At 43.3% G+C, this 20,944-nt stretch overlaps 1 protein-coding gene across 1 annotated transcript in view; it reads right to left on the bottom strand.

The window, feature by feature from the left end:
* The window catches only part of LOC115458761 (ras-related GTP-binding protein D-like), an 87,801-nt gene that overhangs the window by 29,646 nt on the left and 37,211 nt on the right, over positions 1–20,944 (bottom strand). Inside the window, 2 exon segments of the mRNA XM_030188572.1 lie at positions 1,512–1,654; positions 13,472–13,586. Coding sequence (XP_030044432.1) covers positions 1,512–1,654; positions 13,472–13,586 — 258 coding nt within the window.

Here is a 20,944-nt window from a genome sequence, read left to right as displayed (position 1 = left end):
AAGAAAGCAAATAGAAAGTTAGGTATTATTAGGAAAGGAATGGAAAACAAAAATGAGGACGTTATAATGCCTACGTATTGCTCCATGGTGCGACCGCACCTCGAATACTGTGTTCAGTTCTGGTCGCCGCATCTCATAAAAGATATAGTGGAATTAGAAAAGGTGCAGAGAAGGGCGATGAAAATGAGAAAGGGGATGGGACGACTTCCCTATGAGGAAAGGCTAAAGCGGCTGGGGCTCTTCAGCTTGGAAAAAAGGTGGCTGAGGGGAGATATGATAGAGGTCTATAAAATAATGAGAGGAGTGGAATGGGTAGACGTGAAGTGTCTGTTTAAGCTTTCCAAAAATACTAGGACTAGGGGGCATGCGATGAAGCGTCAAAGTAGTAAATTTAAAACGAATCGGAGAAAATATTTCTTCACTCAACGTGTAATTCAACTCTGGAATTCGTTGCCAGAAAATGATGTAAATGCAGTTAGCTTAGCAGAGTTTTAAAAAGGTTTGGACGGTTTCCTAAAGGACAAGACTATAGACCATTATTAAATTGGACTTGGGGAAAATCCACTATTTCTGGGATAAGCAACATAAACTGTTTTGTACTTTTTTTTGTGATCTTGCCAGGTATTTGTGACCTGGATTGGCCACTGTTGGAAACAGGATGCTGGGCTTGATGGACCTTTGGTCCATCAATACTTATGTGCTTAAGAAAACATCTTCTATTGAAGGAAGGATTGTGGAAGACAGAAGAGCTAGACAGTGTATCATAGGGCGTATTTCTCCCCTCTAGGGCATACAGAACGGATTACATTTTGTACCCCTGGACATTTTAACAGGGTGGATTAGGATTCCTTGGGGAAGGGTAGAGGGTGGTAGTGAGAAGGGTTATTATAGCTGCTCACTGTTATTATTGTTTTCTATTTGTAATTTATACACAATAGTTGCACAGCATATTGTTCCTTTTATACTTTAATAAAAAGATTTAAATATAAAAACATAATTGTTCAAGGTTTCTGCAGATGAGGACAAAGCCTATGGGAACGGAGCAGGGACGGGGCAGGGATGGGGACAGAACTTGCGGGGACGGAGATAGTGCCTGCGGGGGCGGAGACAGAACCTGCAGGGACAGGGCGGGGATGGAGACAGAACCCACAGGGATGGGGTGGAGACAGGGACAAACATTGTCCCCATGTCATTCTCTAGTTTAAGCTCAACTGGCTTGTCCCTGTTTCAACCAATTCAGCTATGTAACCATGTAGTAGTACTACTACTACTTCTAATCATTTCTATAGTGCTGCTAGACGTACCATGTAACTGCACTGTACTGTCCCCAACTCTTCTGCTGTTCATTAACACATGGTCCTGTGGTAGGGCGGAGCCTACGCTCATCAACACAGGAAATATTGCATGGCGGCTGAGAGGGGAAGGTTGGGGACGTCACTCCAATTAGATGGAATGCACACAAACAAAATTTTATAAATAAAGCGAAGGGTGAAAAGGATTTATGTACTCACCCGTAGATGCAAGAAATGTCAATCACTACATCGATCATATCACAACAGAGCTCGTAGGTCTGCATGTCCACAGGACTGCTGTCTGTCGCAATGTAAATTTTACTGACCACATCAAACAGAAAAGCTTTTTCAATTCCCGAGTTCTGAAACAGAAAACACATCTGGCCACTAAAGATACTGTTAACATGGTTTACATCCCATAAACAGTCAAAAGGAGGTCAAAGCAGCATGGTGAGTGCATGAAAAACAGCACCACATGGAAAATTCTGGTTTAGAACCAGAGTGATAAATCAGGAACCTGTATATATTGCAGAAAGAGATGAGACCTTTGGGATATACCTTATTTGATTAAGTAAACAGGGTGGGGCTGTGGAGAGAGAGAAAAGGCCAAGGCTCCATAGCCCCCCCATCCCACTTCCCTCTTCATATACAGGATACGGTCAACAGCGGAAGCAGAGAGAAAAAAAAACCCAAAAGATGGCAATAGTCTGCAGTACACACTTGAAAGGCTGGAAGTAGTAATCTACCATCTTCACTGTTGAGAAGTTCACAGGTAGGGAAAGACTACACTTTTAAGGTAAAAGAACTCACAAACAGACTCTAACAGGTACATGAACTAACAGGTATCCAGTACTGTAAGCACAACAATGGCTTGGTGGATCCCATAGGTCCTTAGGTAAGGAAACTCAAGAGAACAAAGCTTGCTGCTTGAGGTTGGGTAGGTCTTGAGTACCAGTGTTACCCAGATCTTCCAAAAGAGGACATGAGGATCCCAAGTTCACTGTACTTAAATGTAGAACAATGCTTATACTATATAAGAAAGCTGCTTTACCAACTAGAGGCAAATGTGAAGCAATTCAAAGATGGCGAGACTCAATAAACTTGTCTCTATTTCAACCAATTCAGCTATGTAACCATATACTACTATTAACTGAAGGGCTTATTTCCAAAACCTGCTAAGTCCAGCATTGGACTTAGAGGGTTTTGGAAATAAGCCCTTCAATTATTTTTATAGTACTATTAGATGTACCATGTAACTGCACTGTACTGTCCCCAAATCATCTACTGCCCAGTTGTACATGCTCATGAACACATGGTCCTGCGGTAGGGTTGACCCTTTACTCATGAATACAAGGAGTGGAGAAGTAGCCTAATAGTTAGAGCAATGGGATGTGAACCAGGGGAGCCTGGTTCAAATCTCACAGGAGCTCCTTGTGATCCTTTGCAAGCCACTTGGCTCAGATATAAACTCAGGTTGTGAGACCTCCAGGGACAGAAAAATACCCACAGTGCCTGAATGTACGTCACTGATATCTTCCGTGCTTGCAGGGGGTATATAAGAAAATGAAACAAAAAGAAATGAAGAGTACAGCAAACAGATATGTCCATAGTGGAGATGAAACAATGCAGCTAGAGGCAGGCAAGGGACCGGGTAATCACTTGAGGAACCCTGCAGAGTCCTTGGTCTCCTTTACCTGTGACAGATAAACCCTATGTAATGTCCTTGTGCCTGGGAGCTTCTGGGTCAGGGCTCCAGTCTTGGTTTCATGTTACCATTTGGAATTTCAAATGGAGGAAATTTCAAATGGAAGCCCATCTATCCCCCCTTCAGTCCGTTCAGAACTCTGCTGCACGTCTTATCTTCCGCTTTGATCGATATACTCATATCACCCCTCTCCTCAAGTCACTTCACTGGCTTCCGATCAGGTACCGCATACAGTTCAAGCTTCTCCTACTAACCTACAAATGCACTCAATCTGCAGCCCCTCCTTACCTCTCTACCCTCATCTCCCCTTACATTCCTACCCGTAACCTCCGCTTTCAAGACAAATCCCTCCTTTCAGTACCCTTCTCCACCACCGCCAACTCCAGGCTCCGCCCTTTCTGCCTCGCCTCTCCCTATGCTTGGAATAAACTTCCTGAGCCCATACGCCAAGCCCCCTCCCTGCCCATCTTCAAATCCTTGCTCAAAGCCCACCTCTTCAATGTCGCCTTCGGCACCTAACCACTACACCTCTACTCAGGAAATCTAGACTGGCCCAACTTGACATTTCGTCCTTTAGATTGTAAGCTCCTTTGAGCAGGGACCGTCCTTCTTTGTTAAATTGTACAGCGCTGCGTAACCCTAGTAGCGCTCTAGAAATGTTAAGTAGTAGTAGTAGGAACGCTCACAATTTCTGTGCAAAACAATTAGGTCTGCCTTATATATCACAACTATGCAGCCACTCTTACATGTAGAATTTTTGCAGGTTTGCATCATGAATGTATCTACTATATAAAAATATCCAAATACTGACTGGATTCAAGGGCAACAGCAATAAACTTTTGCTTAGAGAAGTAACTTTGTTTATCCACTCCTACCCTAGCTGAAGCTTTCTTTAAGTGAGACCCCCTTATTCTCGAACTCGTTATTCTATCTTATCTGTCTATATGTTGCACCCTCACTTCTACTCTATGCTGACATTGTAATGTAGCATACTATTCCGCAATGTGTACTGTTCTTTGAATATTTTATCCGTTGATATTGTCTATTGCCTATGTTCAGATTGATCTTGTTGTAACACTGCCTTGGGTGAATTTCTACAAAAATGCAGTAAATAAATTGTAATAAATGAATGCATGCTTTTTCTGAATCAAGTGATAGTTTCCAAAACATGCCAACGTGACACTGGGAAGTCACATAAGTACGTAAGTATTGCCGTACTGGGAAAGACCAAAGGTCCTTTGAGCCCAGCATCCTGTTTCCAACAGTGGCCAATCCAGGTCACAAATACCCGGCAAGATCCCAAAAATGTGCAAAACATTTTATACTGCTTATCCCAGAAACAGTGGATTGTCCTCAAGTTCATTTAATAACGGTCTATGGACTTTTCCTTTAGGAAGCCGTCTAAACCTTTTTTAAACTCTGCTAAGCCAACCGCCTTTACCACATTCTCTGGCAACAAATTCCAGAGTTTAATTACACGTTGAGTGAAGAAAATGTTTCTCCGATTTGTTTTAAATTTACTACATAGTAGCTTCATCGCATGCCCCCTAGTCCTAGTATTTTTGGAAAGCGTGAACAGACGCTTCACATCTACCCGTTGAACTCCACTCATTATTTTATAGATCTCTATCATATCTCCCCTCAGCCGCCTTTTCTCCAAGCTGAAGAGTCCTAGCCGCTTTAGCCTTTCCTCATAGGGAAGTCATCCAATCCCCTTTATCATTTTCGTCGCCCTTCTCTGCACCTTTTCTAATTCCACTATATCTTTTTTGAGATGCAGCAACCAGAATTGAACACAATATTCGAGGTGCAGTCGCACCATGGAGCGATACAAAGGCATTATAACATCCTCATTTTTGTTTTCCATTCCTTTCCTAATAATACCTAACATTCTATTTGCTTTCTTAGCCGCAGCAGCACACTGAGCAGAAGGTTTCAACGTATCATCAATGACGACAACTAGATCCCTTTCTTGGTCCGTGACTCCTAACGTGGAACCTTGCATGACGTAGCTATAATTCGGGTTCCTCTTTCCCACATGCATCACTTTGCACTTGCTCACATTAAACGTCATCTGCCATTTAGACACCCAGTCTCCCAAGGTCCTCTTGTAATTTTTCACAATCCTCCTGTGATTTAATTACTTTGAATAACTTTGTGTTGTCAGCAAATTTAATTACCTCACTAGAGACTCCCATCTCTAGGTCATTTATAAATATGTTAAAAACCAGTGGTCCCAGCACAGAGCCCTGGGGAACCCAACTAACTACCCTTCTCCATTGAAAATACTGACCATTTAACCCTACTCTCTGTTTTCTATCTTTTAACCAGTTTTTAATCCACAATAGTACACTACTTCCTATCCCATGACTCTCCAATTTCCTCTGGAGTCTTTCATGAGGTAAAGAGAATGGGCAGACTGGATGGGCCATTTGGCCTTTATCTGCCGTCACATTTCTAGGTTTCTACGTTAAGCTCATACCATGCACTTTGCGTGACTGTCTTCGCCCAAAGATAAACAGATACATTTTGTTCAGCTAACAAGTTGACTGGACAAGTTTTATGTAGTGAGCAAGGGAGGGAGAAAGAAAGTGCTGATTTAATAATCAAAGATTTGGTCAGGCAGTTCTTTTGAACATTGGTTCAGCTAACAAAGAATCTTCTGCCAGTCCTGAATAGTTTCATTTTGTGTCAGCAGCAAAAAAAATACTCTCCTGCTTCAAGCTGATAATATGAAGGAAGTACCAGAGCTTCCTGCCCTGACACAGGCATATCACTTAATGTTAAAAGCCACTGGAACATTGTTCCATCCTGAGAGGAACATGCAGTGTCCCTGATTAGTGACCAATATCCTTAAGTTCCTTCTTGTACAGTACAAAATGTCCTTTATTACCACAAGTTCTCTGCATGCTGGGGGGGGCGAGCATCTCTTCCGCCTTTGCTGCTTGCCAGCCTGCTCTTGCTCAGCTTGAGTAAGTCTTTTCCCTGTTTTCTCACAGTGGGGGTCCACTCTCAAAACACCCCTCCTCCTTTTCAACTTAATTACCCCAGACCCATTTCAGGTTATACCATAGGCGTAGTTTGACTGTTTCATTTGGGGGGGGCAAAGAATGGGTGGAGCATATTAGCATATCATTTGCATATATACATATGCAAATGAATATGCTAATATGGAGGAAGGAATTGAAATTTACAGGCAAAATATCACAGATGCACATTTCAAAAAGCTGACATATTTCAATTAATAAATTGTGAATAAAATACTTTTATCTACCTTTGTTGTCTGATCATTTAGTTTTTCTATTCGCTTTGGTCCCAGTGTCTTCTGTTTTATGCAGTGTCTTCTTTCCAGTAGGCTTCCCTCTGCTCCCCACCCTCCCAGTCCCATCCATCTCTTGCTCCTTCCCTCTGCTCCCCACCCCTCCCAGTCCCAACCATCTCTTGCTCCTTCCCTCTGCTCCCCACCCTCCCAGTCCCATCCATCTCTTGCTCCTTCCCTCTGCTCCCCACCCCTCCCAGTTCCATCCATCTTCCTTCTACTGCACCCCCCCGCGAGGTCCAAGATCGTGACTCCGTTTACCCCCTCTCTTCTTCCCTCCCTCCCTCCGGCGCAGGCAGCAGTCTTTTCCAGCGTTCCTGGCAGCGGTAGCGATGTACACGCTGCCTTCGGTCTGCCCCAGAAGCCTTCTCTTCAAGTTCCTGTTCCCACCTATGCGGGAACAGGAACTTGAAGAGAAGGCTTCGGGACAGAGCCAAAGGCAGCGTGTAAAACGCTACCGCTGCCAGGAACGCTGGAAACGACTGCTGCCTGCGCCGGAGGGAGGGAGGAAGAGAGAGGGGTAGACGGACACGCTCCTCTCCGTCCGCTTGGCTTCCCTGCCCTCTCTGTCTGCGTCCCGCCTTCCTCTGATGTCAGAGGAAGGCGGGACGCAGACAGAGAGGGCAGGGAAGCCAAGCGGATGGAGAGCAGCACGTGCCTGCATGTGTTTTTTTTTTTTTAACTAATGGCGCGGCGGCGCCTCGTCGTCGTTTGGGGGGGCATTGCCCCCCTCGCCCCCCCAGTCTACGCCTATGGGTTATACTGGGTTTCTCAGTGCAGTTCCTGCTAGTTCTTTGGTCTCTGTCAGAGCAGCAGGAGCTGTAATATAGTCCTGTCATGACTGTTTCTCATTCACCTCCCTTTGCCCAGCAACTTTTACAGCAAGTCAGGACATGATCAAAAGGAACAACTAAACCCAAATGAGCTCCAAACTACTGCTCTTCTTGGTTTGTGGTTTAGTTTGATATACTGGCTTTCCTAATAAAATAACAAGGCAATTTACAAAACTATAATAATCCAAGGAATCAGTGAAAGGAACACAATTAGATTACAGGAAAGAGAGGAAGAGAGCAGCGATGACAGAAGCAGCTGAGATCGAAGGCAGTCACTACCCCCCCCACCCCCCCCACCCCCATGTGAGCTAAACCCCCAGTGATACACTGATTTTTTTCACTCAACGAATAATTAAGCTCTGGAACTCAGTGCCAGAGGATGTGGTAACAGCGGTTCGCATATCTGGGTTTAAAAAAGGTTTGGACAAGTTCCTGGAGGAAAAGTCATAAGTGCATATGTATTGCCATACTGGGGCAGACCAAAGGTCCATCAAGCCCAGCATCCTGTTTCCAACAGTAGCCAATCCAGGTTACAAGCACCTGGCAAGATCCCCAAAAAGTACAATACATTTTATGCTTCTTATCCTAGAAATAAGCAGTGGATTTTCCCCTATGTCCATTTTAATAATGATCTATGGACTTTTCCTTTAGGAAGCCATCCAAACCTTTTTTAAACCCCGCTAAGCTAACTGCTTTTACTACATTCTCTGGCAACGAATTCCAGAGCTTAATTACATGTTGAGTGAAGAAAGATTTTCTCTGATTCGTTTTAAATTTACTACTTTGTAGCTTCATTTCGTGCCCCCTAGTCCTAGTATTTTTGGAAAGCGTGAACAGACGCTTCACATCTACCCGTTCAACTCCACTCATAATTTTATAGACCTCTATAATATCTCCCCTCAGCTGTCTCTTCTCCAAGCCCAAGCCTCTTTAGCCTGTCCTCATAGGGAAGTCGTCCAATCCCTTTTATCATTTTCGTCATCCTTCTCTGTACCTTTTCTAATTCCACTATATCTTTTTTGAGATGTGGTGACCAGAATTGAACACAATATTCGAGGTGTGGTCGCACCATGGAGCGATACAAAGGCATTATAACATCCTCATTTTTGTTTTCCATTCCTTTTCTAATAATGCCTAACATTCTATTTGCTTTCTTAGTTGCTGCCGCACACTGAGCAGAGGGTTTCAACATATCATCAACGATGACGCCTAGATCCCTATTCTGGTCGGTGACTCTTAATGTGGAACCTTGCATTACGTACTCTGCTATTGAGATGGGGAAGCCACTACTTGCCCTGAAATTGGTAGCATGGAATGTTGTTACTATTTGGGTTTCTGCCAGGTGCTTGTGACCTGGATTGGCCACTATTGGAAACAGGATACTGGTTAGGTATGTAGGTGGAAGTACGGGGCTCCTAGTTTTGGACTGCTTGAGTGTGTGTGTGTGGGGGGGTCTTTGAATCATGACCCTTGGACCAGAGTTGTTGGTCTGTGGGTTCCTGAATTGGAAATCCCTTTTCCACAGTTCCCTAACCTGGAGATCTCAGAATCTAGAAAGGATAACTTCTATATTGACTTCCACTGAAGCCAATTAGAAGTTCAAACCTGAGATGAGATAAGTTTTAACACTACTTTTCAGCACACTTTCCCACACTGGAAGTAAGTGTATGTGTAGGCCATTAACATTACAATTAGTTCACTGCTTTACCTCCAGGTCGGCAGATGCTTTTGTGCACTGAAACTAATTTTAGCATACAAAGATTAGGGTTTAAATAGTGCAGCTTATCACATCAGCTCTATACAGGGCAATTTTCAAAACGTTTCATCCCCATAAATTGCTCATCTGAAAAATTCCCATCCTGTATGTGGATAAAATGAGGCAAACACTGCCACAACACACATCCTTTGACCAGTGGCGTAGCTACTATGGGGCCATGGGAGCCAACTTTTCAAAATGATTGGGGGTGCTGAAATTTTTTTTTTTTTTTACAGGCAGTGCATGCGTCCCCTGCCTCAATACCTTAAAATTCTGTCTACCACAGTCTTCACCTGGGCAGTGGCAGTGCCACTCGTAGGCTGCCTGCAACCTGCACCAGGACTTCTTCCCTGAACAGTCCCACCCCTCAGTCCCCCTGTACTGTGCAAATATAAGGAGATACAAATTTCAAAAACGGACATATTTCAATCACTATACTATAGGCTAACAAATACAAATAAAACAAAAAATGGAAAATATGATAATATCATTTTAGTGGACTAAATATATTTTTCAATTAGCTTTTAAAGGCCAAAACCTCTTTCCTCAGGTCAGGACAGTATACTGCTGTTATGGTATTCTGTTCTGACACAAGAAAGGAGGGTTTGGTCTCCAAACATTAGTCAAAAATGTATTAAAATTAGTCCAGTAAAGATATCACCTTACTTCCATTTTCTGTATTTATTAACACAGGTACCACACTACTTTATCCTAAACTAAAAATAAAATTCATTTTTTCCTACCTTTGTGGTTTGGCCGTTTATTGTTTCTAATTGTGTTGGTCCCAGTCTCTTGTTTCTTCTTTCCTCAATCTTTAACTTTCCCCCCTTTTCATCCAGCGTCTACCCCCTCTCTCTTCCTCCTTTCCATCCAGCATCTGACCCCTCTTTCTCTCCTTTCCATCCAGTGTCTGCCCCCTCTCTTCCCTCTTTCCATCCAGCGTCTATTTTCTCCATCCATGTGTAGTTTTTCTCCTCTTTTCCCTTTCCCTCATCTCTGTCAGTATGCATCTCCTTCCTCTTTCTTCACTCCCCTCCATCCATATGCAACTCCTTCCTCTCTCTTCTCTCTCCTCCATCCATGTCCACCATTTTTCCTCTCTCCTCCATCCATGTTCATCTCACTTCCTCTCTTCCCTTCCCTCCATCCATGTCTAGCATTTTCCTCTCTCCCCTCCATCCATGTGCATCTCCTCCTGTCTTCCCTCCCCTGCATCCATGTTCAGGGATTTCTCCCCTCTTATTTATTTATTGCATTTGTATCCCACATTTTCCCACCTCTTTGCAGGCTCAATGTGGCTTACAATACATCATGAATAGTGGAAATAAGAAGAGAAAAGACATTTGGTATTACAGAAGGATTTTGGGTTACATGACAATGAAAGAAACATGATTGTAATATAACAGAAAAAACATTATAAGACAGTTCAGGATACATGTGGTTGCCCTACCTCTTAAAACTCATTTTACCTGTTGCTCAGAAGAGCAGTGACAGCTGAGATATGTGCTGGAAATTCAACTCACTGGTGGCCCTAGAAGACTGAAAGTGAGCACAGCTGACCTAGGAATTAACTGCAATTAATTCCACAAATTCTGTGTGGAGTATCTCTAAAAGAGTGCCACACTGAAGAATAAAGTTGATAGTCTAATTGGGAAGGCTTTAAGATCGTATATACCAGATTTTCTGTTTTCGGTCCACTGTAACTTTCAATATGAGGTCAGTTTCTGTCAGAACAAGCACAGCAGGTAAGCAGCATGGTGAAAGGTTGGATAAATGTGTTAACATAAGATTTAATGACTGGCTTCCAACTCTCCTAAGATGCAAATTGTGGACCCCCTGGCAAACAGAAGAATAAACCATGTTTGTCTCTTTGCTGTGTTGATTTGAAAATTGAGTATGTAAAATTACAGCATAACAAGTATTTCACAGATTCCCATACAGCCAGTGGTTAAAGTCAATCTGCACAGCTACTATGTTAGGTTTGACAGTTTAGGGCAAATTTTTCAATATTCTCTACTTGTGTAACAGCAAATGAAATGCATCAATTTACAGCAAATTACAGATAACCTGTGAATCACTGTTAATGCCTTGCAAGCATAATTTGTAGACCTTTATAGTAAAAGAACTGGTGATTCAGAACGAAACAAAAAACTCATTTTACCTGACTGAATGGAAGTGAAAGGAGCAGAGTACAGGCTCTGTCTTCAGCAGCTTTCTCCTTCCCTCAGCGTCCCCCCTTGCGTAAACAGGAAATGAGGGCGGGACCGCAGCTGAGAGGGAAGGAGAAAGCTGCTGAAGACCAAGCCTGTACTCTGCTCCTTTCACTGCTGTTCAGTCAGGTAAATGAGTTTTAAGCTGACTGAGTGGCAGGAAAGCAAGGAGGGTAGGTTTGAAAATATTGGGGGTGCTCAAGCACCCACAGCACCCACGGAGTCAGCGCCTATGGTCTGGGCCCCCGTAGCTTTGGCCCTGGACCCCCCTGACGACCCTCTCAACCCCCCCCTCCCGCCACCAACCCACCCCAACCCCCGCCAGCCGAAGTCTTCCTTTGTTTTGTTTCCGAGTCTGACGTCCTGCACTTACAACGTGCAGGACGTTAGATTCACAGAAACAGAACGAAGCCCTGCAGATCGCAAGGCTTCGTTCTGTTTCTGTGAGTCTGATGTCCTGCACGTTGTACATGCAGGACGTCAGACTCTGAAACAAAACGAAGGAAGAAGACTTCGGTTGGCGGGGGTTGGGGTCCCCTGCCAGCAAAGGTAGCAGACCGCGACGGTGGGTTGATGGCGGGAGGGGGGTTGAGAGGGTCGTCGTCGGAGGGGGGGCAAAGTTGTTGTTGGTGGTGCTGGCGGCGGGGGGTGTCGGCAATGGCGCGGGGGGGGGGGGGGTTGGCGGCGCCGGGGAGGGGGCTAAAATGTGCCCCCTCTCCTCGGGCTCAGGACCCCCCTCCCGCCGAAGTCTGGCTACGCCCCTGCCTGACTTGTAATTAGAGAGTGTCCCTTGGGACAGGGACTGGAACAATATGCAGTGGGCTGTTTGTTGAAGAAAGCATCCATTACAAAAAGGGTTTGCAAATAAATTCAGGTACTTTTTTCTCAGGCAATTTTAAAAGAAAGTTTGCACACACTTTAGCTATGTGGGTAGTTTGAAAAACTGCCCCCATAAAGTACACCTTTCAATATAGGCAAATGAAAAATACTATTAGAAAATGGCAACAGACATAAACACTTTTATAAAAACATAAGGATTTTCTTCACAAATGCTCCATGCCCATTTGAGAAGAAACATTCACGCTTGGGAATCAGCGTTTTGTGAATGGTCAGTGAATCAAGTGCAGAGATGGATTAGTATTTATAGTTTCTAAGCATCCTCACAGTTGTTGACCCCCAGGATTAGGGTTACCATATTTGTGGAGACAAAAAAAAAAGGACAGATCCCCATACTGCACTATCACCTTGCTCAACCCCTCCCCCCATCCCAATGGTGCTCAGTCACCTTGCTTTGCCCCACCCCTCACCACCACCACCACCAGGATCTCTTCTCTGTCTCTCTCCTCCCCCCCATCCAAAGTTGCCCCATGACTCTCTCATCCACCATCCTGCACTGCCCATCTTACTCTCTCTCTCTCTCCTTCCCCCACTATACAGCTCTGTCCCTCTGTCTCTCCTACCCCGCCCCCCTCCATTGTCCTGTCTTTCTCCTTTTCCTCCCCATCCCCTCATGAGCTCATAGACACCTTTGCCCGGTGGCCGGCCATAACAAGAAAAACAAACTGAAAGCTTCCCCTCCCCACCTACCCGACCCCCTGCCTCCTCAATTCGATGCCAGTGAATAAATAGAAACTGTGTGCGGGGCCATTAAGCTCTGCACACCACTGCTGGTCCTCAACGAACAGGAAGTTACATCATAAGGGGCAGGTCCGGCAGTGGCTCGCAGAGCTCTCATGGCCCTGCAAACAGTTTCTGTTTATTTGCTGGCACCGAATTGGGGAGGCAGCTGGTCAGGCAGGTGAGGAGGGGAAGCTTGTTTTCGTTGCTGCCATGTAGATTGCGATCGTGGTTGGGACGCCTCCCCAAGCTGGTTATACGCGGTGCCTATGGGTGCATCTATCACCAGCAACTCAGACAAATGGTCAGCACTAACAAAACCGCCTGGACATCCAACAGGCCCTTGAAAAGGAGAACTTGTCCGTCGAAACCCAGACGTATGGTAACCCTATGAGGATCAGTCACAAAAAAGAGGGAAAACAGCATACAAAAGCAACCAAACAAACAAACAAAGTAAACACTGGGCCTTCAGGAATGAGAAAAATGCAGTCCTTTATTTATGAATAAGGACTGCATTTTTCTCATTCCTGAAGGCCCAGTGTTTACTTTGTTTGTTTGTTTGAACCCTATGAGGATCAACATAAAGATCCCCCTCCCCCACAATTACCGTCTGAACACTGCCTACAGATAAAGCTTTTTTTGTTTTGTTGTGTGTTTTATAAGCGTATAACTTTTTCATAGGCCCCTAGGAGCTTTGTAGGCCCTGGGCACTGTGTCCCTGGCAGAAAGGATTACTTACTGAGATGAAAATGTTCAGAAGATTCTCCAGAGTTGGGAGCTGGGGAATTAATTTCTGTACCACCTTGCTAAAAGCTTCAAATATCGAATGATCGTATATACTTGTCAAATAAAAACTGAAAGAAAACAGAAAATAAAAACTGAAACAGGAAAAGAACAAGAGCAGAAACGAATCCCTCACCACATTCCTCCAACCTTACACACGTTCTTCATTTGTCAACTGGCGCAGTTAACTTTCTGGGAATAATGCAGTTTGCAAACCACAAGCTGTTTTATGGTTTTTTTGGCATAATAATGAGCTGTGTTCTGAGCTCTGCAATTCACCTGATTTTTGCTTAAGGCAAAAACCACATTACATCAGCAAACAAGGCAATAATTGCATACCCAAAACAGACAAAACTAATTGGATAGCAAAACATACCATATACACACCAATCAAAAAGTATTTTGCCTTTGAGGCCTCCCAGTATGTGCCAAATTCATATATACCTCTCTCCTATTGATAAAGAAAACGATATTACAATTCTGGACCTCCACGGAGAGCGCTCCGGTGGAGGTGTGGTATGCTAAGATGAGAGCATTTGGGGAGAATGAGCGCCGCATTTACTCTAACGCATCAAAGCTTGCTACTATACAAATCATAGCACGTGGATGGAATGCTTAAAAGTGTTATCTTTACAAGGGGATGTAGAGGAGGGGGAGGGTGGGAGGGGGGTGAATGGGGTGTGACTGTTGGGCAATGGAATGGGATAGGATGGTGAGAATGGAGGATGACTCTGGGGGATCAGGATAGGAAGAGGGGGGAAAATGGAAAATACAGTGTGTGGTGTGAGCCATGCGGGTAAACATTGTTTAGTTGACATGGAAGGTTCAGCTTGCGGTTTCTGTGTTTTCAAGTATAATTGCAATTTGTAAGTTTAAAGTGCCTGAGGGCACACACTGATGTACTGTGTTTATAGAAATTTAAAAAAAAAAAAAAAAGTATTTTGCTATCATACCATGTGGGAAAGAGCATAAGCAGGAATTTCTGCAACACTATTATATAGACATAAAAGAAGTCTCAACCGTCCAGGGAAACTTTTTATGTGTAAATCCTTTTTATTGGCAAAAAGAAAAACCAATACAATAAAAATGATGTACAAACAATCCACTGCATTTGCCTCTTATATTTTCTAATATTAACTCCCCCCCTACCCCTCAGCCATCCCTTCCAACATTGCATACCTATCATATCCATATTATCATATTGAGATATTAATCTAATGTATAAAACAAACTAATGTTCAATATTTAGGCACTTGCACGACAATTTGGCATCCTCTCTCAATTAGAAAACTAGCAATTCCAAATAGGTAAAACAGTATGCAACATCAACCCAAAGAGAGAAAAAAAAACCCTCCTCCACAACCCCTTAACCCCCCCCCAAGGATCCCCTCCCCTAAAATCACACCCCCTCCCTTTCCCGTGCACTGCTAGAAGTTTAAGATTCTACTGCGTGCCACCGCTGTCAAGGAATCCCAAAAGGGAGACCACATACGGCAAAATTCATCCCCCCTGAGTGAGGCCAGGTCACCCACCTCTCTACGTTCCAGAGAACAGAGTGTAATCATCCTAGATCGCCACTGGGAGAAAGCCGGGCAGTCAGAGGTTATCCATGAATGAAGAATGGTTTTTATATTCATGGATCTTGGATTATATTCCAGTTTATCATTATGCCAAATGTGGAGCGTCGTGCTTTCAGCTAAGTCGTTTTTATTTTGGATTTTTATTCCAAGTGCATGTTTTTGGAATGTTTTTTTTTTTTAATTTTTGGTTTTTCTTTATTACTGTCATCATTTTGGGAGAGTTCATAAGTATTGGACGCATTGTTTAGAAATTGTGGCCGACATGGTTTTTGACGCACTGTTTTTTTTTCTCTTACGGGAGTTTTTTCACTGCTGTTTTTTCCATTGTCAGCAGGAGCCAGTGATAGAATTCCTTCTGGGGTTTGTTAAAAAGTCTATCAATAGAAATCAAACAAAATAAAACATGGAAAAGAAAATAAGATGATACCTTTTTGATTGGACATAACTTAATACATTTCTTGATTAGCTTTCGAAGGTTGCTCTTCTTCGTCAGATCGGAAATAAGCAAATGTGTTGGTTGATAGTATATATAAGTGAAGCATCAAAGCTTTTCAATGACAGTCTAGCAAGGTGGGGGTGGGTAGGAGGTACGCATGGGTACATCAAAGCATTTCATTTCATTGATAGTCTAACAGGATGGGTGTGGGTAGGTGAGAGGAGAGTGAGAAACAGAGAAATACAACTTTATGGTTTATAATGGGCTAGAAAACCCAGATCTTTGTTAAGTCAAGGATTATAATCCCATCATATTCGCTTCTCAATCATCATTCAACACATTGGACTCATGTGTGAAAATCTCTATCCATTCGACCACTATGATACAACTTTGGAATAATCCAAAACTAAAAATTAATGGAATGTGTTTTGCTTGGCCTAAATGGATTGAAGCAAAAATATGGTTTCTACATCAACTATTGGATAACCACAAGTGGCTACCTTTTTCTACACTACAGGCAAAGTATAACCTATATAATAATCTTGAAGAAGTTTCTGCTTATGCTCTTTCCCACATAGTATGTTTTCAAAATACTTTTTGATTGGTGCGTATATTAATAGCGTACCCAGACTCAAATTAACTTCCACTTGAAATAATTTTACCACTAACCTCAGCGGTGACACTCACTAAGTTATCTTAAAACTAGTAAAAAAGGCCCGTTTTCAAAACCAATGAAACGGGCGCTAGCATGTGTTTTTTTTTTTGTGTGTGTGTATGTGTCACAGAGTTATTTTGTGTGTGTGTGAGGGTTCGGTGTGTGTGCAGGTTGTTGATGTGTGTCGGGAGAAGAGCACGGTCTCGGGCCGTCGGGGGGCGATCCGGTATGTTTGGTCCATTTCAGGCCGGCTGCAGGGGAATGCTGGAACATTTATGCGCTGCAGGAATCAGCGCCGTCTTTTTCCGGGTGCTTGGGGAATCCCCGAGGTGGGAGACTGCTTGCCTGAGGCTGGGGATGGTTGGGCACGTCCTTGGCCACTTCGGCAAAAGGGGAAGAGGAAGGGGGTGGGGAGTTACCTGCAGCCGCCTGAGAAACCATGTATTCTTTGTTTTGTATTATTAGTTTGCATTTCTGTTGAAGAAAGAGTGGATGCCTTTCGAATGATGGAGGTGGTGCGTCGGTGTGCGGTTGTTTCGTTAGTTTGGCAGCCAGTCTCCAGCGATTCCTAGGCAGGGAAGGAGTACTCCTCCCCTTCCTTCCTTGGTCGCTGTTTGCTGCTGCCTGGGTCGCGGGTAATCCTTCCAGCTGGGCCGCAGCTTGTCCTGTTTGCCCACGTCCCAGATGGTGACGGGCACGTTGTTTTCCAGCTCCTCTGACTCCATGTCAAGCGATCCCAAATATAGTCTGTGCTATAGGCCCTCTGGCACTCTTCAGTACTGGCATTAGGCATTTCAAAATTTCTCCCCCCCCCCCCCCCCCCCCCGGCCTATTTTTGCATATACCCACAGCAGGAATATTCTTCTCTCGTTCCAGCGGTGGTTCTGTGCTCTCCGTGCTGCACAGATAATGAGCCATTCTGCTGGGGAATGCTCCTCCCTTATTGTCACGTAGTTTCCTCTGATTGGTCCGTCTTACGTTGCCTAGTGTTGCCTGGGAACGGTGTTGTGATGGTCCTTTGTGTTTCAGAATGTTGAGGGTGTTTTTTCTGATTGGTCCGTCATGCGAGGGCGGGGCAGAGAGACATGGTCAGTGTTGTGGCTTCACCACCATGAATCCATGAACCCTTCAGGGAGTGACTGAGTGACTTCAGAACGTTGTCTTCAGAACGTTGAGGGTGAGTTTTATTATAGTAGATGGTGAGAATTACATACCCACCTCTTCATCGGGAAGCGGTGAAAATTTTAATTGTCAAATTGTTGATATTTAAATATTCTTCTTTATGTCCTTATAGCAGCATTATAGCTAGTAATTTTAAATATATTGAACTTAAAAGCTTGAAAGTTTAATGCTCCCTAGAGCATTACAAAGATGAGTATTGAACTTTCAAGCTTTTAAATAATTCTCACCATATTAAAATGAGACTATGAGAGGCATATTTTCAAAGCACTTTGGGAGGCTAAGTTCCATAGGTTTCTATGGAACTTTGGGAGGCTAAGTGCTTTGAAAATGAGCCTGTTGGTGAATTAGCGGTAAAATTATTTCAAGTGGGAGTTCATTTGAGTCTGGATAGATACTAACTCCCTGAAAGTTATTGGCACTAGTGGATGGTATTAATAGCAAACCGGAATGGAAAAAAAAGCCAGCAGATCAATATAACATCAGAAAGATTTTATTGAAGATACCGCATGTGAACAAATTGCCCGACACAGGCCGTGTTTCGCCCACCAAGGGCTGCGTCAGAACATATACATAAAAACAGCAAAGCAAGGGCACTGATATACAGCATTAGACCTTGAACATATATAAATATGTGAAAATATTGTGTAACATATTTATATATGTTCAAGGTCTAATGCTGTATATCAGTGCCCTTGCTTTGCTGTTTTTATGTATATGTTCTTAAATAGATATTTATTATTTATTATATATATGTTGGGAATCGTATACATGCTTGTATATATATATATATATATATATATATATATATATACAATTTTTAAATACATATAATGCGTTTTTTGTGATGGGATGATTGATTGATTTATTTATTTGTATTAAGTGGTCCTTTCTATGTACACCACATACTTATTTATTCATGTTTAGATTTTACATACATGTATGTATAACATTTATTATCATTTTATAGCGTAAACATTATCTATTTGTTCAAGAATATATGAGAAACTATGGTGGTATGTTGTTTTTATATTTTAAATTTGATGTTTTATTTATTATAATTCAATCTGTTTGTTTATTGTAGCCCCTGACGTAGCCCTTGGTGAGCGAAACACGGCCTGTATTGGGCAATTTGTTTACATGCGGTATCTTCAATAAAATCTTTCTGATGTGATCTGCTGGCTTCTTTTTCCATATTGGATTTTGCAGATCGCTTGCCTTGTTGTTTTTTGGGACCCTCATTAATAGCAAACCGTCATTGCTGATTTTATGCAACTTATGCTCCTGTCATATTGGTGACTTGGCTGCCCGTCGGACAAGTTCAAATGTACTCCAGCTGATGTTCAGCATTATTTAACCAGCCAGGAACGGCTCCTGGCCGGTTAAATAGCTCTTAGGGGTCCTTTTACTAAGGTGCGCTGAAAAATGGATTGCGGTAGTGTAGGCGCATGTTTTGGACGCGCACCAATCCATTTTTCAGCACACCTGTGAAAAAGGCCTCTTTTTTTCCCCCCAAAATGGACGTGCAGCAAAATCAAAATTGCCACGCATCCATTTTGGGTCTGAGACCTTACTGTCAGCCATTGACCTAGCGGTAAAGAATATGGGCAGTAATGACCTACGCACATCAAATGCCACTTGGCGTGCGTCCATTACGCGCGTCTGAAAATAAAGAATATTTTTCCGATGCGCGTATCGGATGCGCGCCAAAAATGAAATTACCGCAAGAGCCACGTGGTAACTCCATTTTGGCACGCGTTGGGCGTGTGTAGATGCTTAAGCGGCTTAGTAAAAGGGCCCCTTAGTTGGCTAAGCACTAATATTCAGCACGAGATAGCCGGTTATCTCTGCTGAATATTAGCACATTAACAGCTAACTGGCTAGATCACGCAATATAATCGGTTAGCTGTGAATATTCAGCTCTTCACCAGCTAAGTTTAGCAGCCAAACCGGACCGCCTAAATAGAAGTCCTATCTCTGGCCGCTTTAAACTTAACCAGCCAGCGCTGAACATTAACTTGGCTGATCACAAAATCCCACAGAGTCTGAAGTACAAGTAAAGAAGTGGAAAGTGGACCAATAACTCCAGGAAGCTGTGGTTGTGATGGTATGTGATGAACAAAGTTTATTGTAGACTTGACACAGTACTGTGTTTCGGTCACAGGCCTGCCTCAAGAGTCTTTAAAAAGACCTACACTGTGTACAAACGCAGTAAAAAACAGAGCGTATCTGCATACAAATTTCAAAGGCAAAAAAAAGCTTCCTGGAGTTATTGGTCCACTTCCCACTTCTTTACAGAGCAGAGGAATGACATATGTGCCTAGTAAAAGATCTGACAAGCATTCCTTCCTCAACTAATTCGGGCCAGTTGGGTTTTCCAGCTGCTCAGGACTTGGCTGATTATTTTTAATCTAAAGTTGGTCAGATAAGGGCTGCACTAACTTGTTTACAAAGCCACACTAGAGGCTGCCACATGGCAATGCTGACGCATTACTGCACCGGCAGCAGTTAGCACTGCTTTCTAAACAAGGGGGTAAGTCTAATTCTGTTTTTATTTCAGTTACTGAGACTGTAGATAAGCCTTTTTGGCATTTTTTTCTGCTCAGTTGTTGCTGAGGAGTTTAAGTCAATATTGAATAAGGTTTTCCACTGCATGTTTTCTAGATGCAGTTCGACACTTCAGTGGCCCTTAGAAGTACATGTCTTGAGGGGGCGCTGCTGAGCGCGACAGAGAATGGCGGCTTAATATCTCGGCTCCCGCTCGGAGTTAAAGAATCTGGCAGATTGCTCACAGCTTACCTCGTTTTTTCACAGCAACTTTAATCTTACTATTTGTCTGATATCATGCCAAACAAATCTCCAAAGGCAGATATTAAACAGCTCTTGTCTCCTGCCTCCAAGAAGCCTCGTCAAGATTCCTCTCATCGAGCTGCAATGGCGGCCGAGACTGGCAACGAGGAAATCACAATGCAGACCATTATGGGCGAACTTCTCTCTCACAGAGGTATTCTCAAAGAAACTCACCTCTCCATTTCCCAATTCAGAGAAGATAATGAAATAAAATCTCAGCTTTTACAAACTAAATCGCACATGGATTCTGTCTCTCTGAAGTATGAAACTAACTCCAATTAAATTTCCTCTCTCCGATCAAGAACAAAAGAGATTGATTCACTTAAAAAAGAACTTGAACATCTCAACAATAGAGCAAGGAGAAACAACTTAAGAATCCTTGGAATCAAAGAAGGTGCCAAGGGCTCTGACTCAATCAAGTTTATGGAAAATCTCCTACCTACGCTTTTGGGTTCAAACTTTAACCCACCTCTTGAAAGAGAGGGCCCACAGAGTCCCCTCCGGCAAGCCTGCTCAACAACACTTCCCACGACCAATTGTCCTGAAGATTCTTCACTACCCTCAAACCTTAGCGATTCTGCAAAATGCCAAATTTAAATCGCCTATTTTCTATGAGGGCATGAAAGTCTTAATTTTTCCGGATCTCAGCAAGTCTACCGTCCATCGCAGAAAACAACTTCTTGCACAACGTGATCGCCTAAAGTCTCTTGGCGCTCAATTTGGTCTCTA

The sequence above is a fragment of the Microcaecilia unicolor genome, unplaced genomic scaffold (assembly GCF_901765095.1).
Source record: "Microcaecilia unicolor unplaced genomic scaffold, aMicUni1.1, whole genome shotgun sequence".
Lineage (NCBI taxonomy): Eukaryota > Metazoa > Chordata > Amphibia > Gymnophiona > Siphonopidae > Microcaecilia > Microcaecilia unicolor.
This window is presented reverse-complemented; position numbering and strand designations above follow the sequence as displayed.